The sequence below is a fragment of the Cottoperca gobio genome, unplaced genomic scaffold, assembly GCF_900634415.1.
Source record: "Cottoperca gobio unplaced genomic scaffold, fCotGob3.1 fCotGob3_257arrow_ctg1, whole genome shotgun sequence".
In the NCBI taxonomy this organism is placed as follows: Eukaryota; Metazoa; Chordata; class Actinopteri; order Perciformes; family Bovichtidae; genus Cottoperca; species Cottoperca gobio.
The window spans coordinates 135,001-137,692 of record NW_021166877.1 but is presented as its reverse complement, the minus strand read 5'-3'; the positions used below and the strand labels follow the sequence as shown (position 1 = coordinate 137,692).

The following is a 2,692-nucleotide window of genomic DNA, read 5'->3' as shown; positions in this document are numbered from 1 at the left end:
ATATAAGATATTTTTTTTTGTATTACTCATTAGAAAAGCTCTATACAAGTATAATATATTATTATTATCATTATTTTATATTTCTTATTTGACTCCTGAGCTTACATGCTGTCTCTCTCAAACACATTTCATTGTACCGTTGACCCTGTGTTAACCTACAAACAAACGACAAATAACACTTGAACTTAAACACAATATGCTTCAGGAGCCCAATATGAAACAGCCCATGCACGACTGAGACAATTTACAGAACTTTGATTATTGCATCAATCACCAGCCGCAGATGCAGCAACTTTTCTACAGAAAAAGCAGATAATCTCGTTTATTACTTGTTGTCTTGTGCTGCGCCCCAAATTCCCATGAGCTGGGACGAGCTCATACCGTGACTTTAAATTTTGTACAAATGTCCAGCTCAATGTGCCCAACAGAATAAGCCTCTTGGACTATAGAAGTCTGCCATGATGAAATTTGTTTTGCTAATTTGCACAATATTAAAAAAAGTACTGTGACATCAACGTTTTAGATTTTGACTGTATCATCACAACATTTTGTAAACATCATTGTTGGACTTATATACAGAATTCTAGTTTTGTGTATCTACTGTTACTCATCTCTGTCCGTCCTGGGGGAGGGATGCCTCCTCAGTTACACCGTTAATCGGGTTTCTTTTGGGGAGTTTTTCCTTAGCCGTTGCAGTGGCCGCAGGACAGAGGGTGTCATATACTGTACATATTGTAATGCCCTGTGAGGAAATGTGTGATAAGGGGCTGTATGAATAACATTTGATTGATATTATGAATGAGGAATATTGGTAAAAAAACAACAACATTGCTAAGGCTTGGGGTTTAGCAGGAAATTAGACACAACTCAAGGATTTGTGTTGATAAATTGCTTCACTTTGCGTGGTAGAGTTTTAACTTGCACTTGTAGATGTAGCGACAAACTGTGTTAACTTACAATGGTTTCCCAAAGTGTTCCTGAGCCCACGTGGTAATATACTTTACAGAATGATGTCGGTTTTTAATGCAGTGAGGGATCAAAGGTCACGGCATTCAAATGTTGGTTTTCGGCCTTGCCGTTTACGTGCAGAGATTTCTCCGGATTCTCTGAATCTTTTGATAATATTATAGACTGTAGATGATGAAATCCCTAAATTCCTTGCAATTGCACGTTGCGAAACGTTGTTCTTAAACTGTTGGACTATTTGCTCACGCAGTTGTTCACAAAGTGGTAACCCTCGCCCCATACTTGCTTGTGAACGACTGAGCCTTTCGGGGATGCTCCTTTTTATACTCGATCATGACACTCACCTGTTTCCAATTAACCTGTGGAATGTTCTAAACAGTGTGGTCCTTATGGCATCATCGGTCTGTGACCTTCAACAGTCACTGGATCGGTTCGCAGCCGAGTGTGCAGCGGTTGGGATGTGTCTCGTTCCTTTCATTAGTTTCCTCCTGTGTATTTGCCTTTCTCTCCCAGCTGTGTCTCGTTCCCTCGTTTAGTGTCTGTGTGTATATATCCCTGTCTGTCCCAGTGTTCCTTGTGAGTTCGTCATCTAAGTGTCACCCCTGTTGTTGCTCTGCTCCTTGTGCTCTGCTCCTTGTGCTCTGCTCCTTGTGCTCTGCTCCTTGTGCTCTGCTCCTTGTGCTCTGCTCCTTGTGCTCTGCTCCTTGTGCCTTCCTGGTTTGTGTTTTCGGTTTTATTTGTTACTTTGTATTTTTACTAGCTTTTTATAAAAATAAAGCTCTCTTTTTGTTAGAACCTTGTCCAGTGTACTGCATTTGGGTTCTCACCTTTTCCTCACCGTGACAATCATCAGGTTAATGATATTATTGTAATTTATGTAGAAAAACTTAAGGCACCAGGAGTGTTTGACAAAAGGTTGCAGTAAAGATTTTAATACAAATCCAACATGCATTAGTAAAGTTAGAACAACTATAACTTAAATAGACTAAAACAGGACATTAATGTAACTATAATAAATGACCTAAACTGTGAGTAAAACTCGCTTAGGAGAAGTGATTCAAACTAAATCCAAATACCAGTCTTACAGTGTTTAATCCTGTTATTACAGTCAAAGGGCTGATTCATCACAATGTGTTGTGCTCAGTAGGTTTACAGGTGCAACATGTGTTTCATTCTGTAAGTAACTCTGCAACATGCTGAGGCAGCAGTCTGTAGACAGTGAAGGAGCTGACTGAACCTTTTATTCACTGCTTCAGTGGCATCTGTTGTGTTTGTGTCCTTCAAGTTTACCTTCTAGCTAGTCAAATAAGTACTGCCTATTGTAGAATTTAGCGATTAAGTTAACTGTTAACAAAACAGTAGCTGACAGTGCATTGATGTGGTGAAATGCTTAATGGCACATTCCTTCGGCTATTATACACTGTTTGCTTCACTCTCAGACATGATTACATGGCACATGTGTGTTGCTGCCTCTCCTTTGTAGGCAGGAGAGCGTGACAGTTCATCACTGCTGCTTCTAGGATCTGAAGTCCTTTTTACTGTAGGGCTTGTTTCCCAACAGGTTATCCACCTCAGATGCAATGGAGAGAGATAACTTTGGGAGAACCTGTGGAATGAGAGGAGGGAAAGGATAACTGCAATTTATCAAACTATTGAGCTCAACTGCAGAGAGAATATATATATATAAAATGTATGTATATATATATATATATATATATATATATAT

General features: G+C 39.3%; 1 protein-coding gene across 1 annotated transcript in view; it reads right to left on the bottom strand.

The window, feature by feature from the left end:
• Positions 1 to 2,482: 2,482 nt before the first annotated feature.
• Positions 2,483 to 2,692, bottom strand: part of LOC115005112 (voltage-gated potassium channel subunit beta-2-like) — an 82,197-nt gene continuing 81,987 nt past the window's right edge. Inside the window, exon 14 of the mRNA XM_029426920.1 lies at positions 2,483 to 2,572. Coding sequence (XP_029282780.1) covers positions 2,483 to 2,572 — 90 coding nt within the window. The remainder of the gene's footprint in view (positions 2,573 to 2,692) is intronic.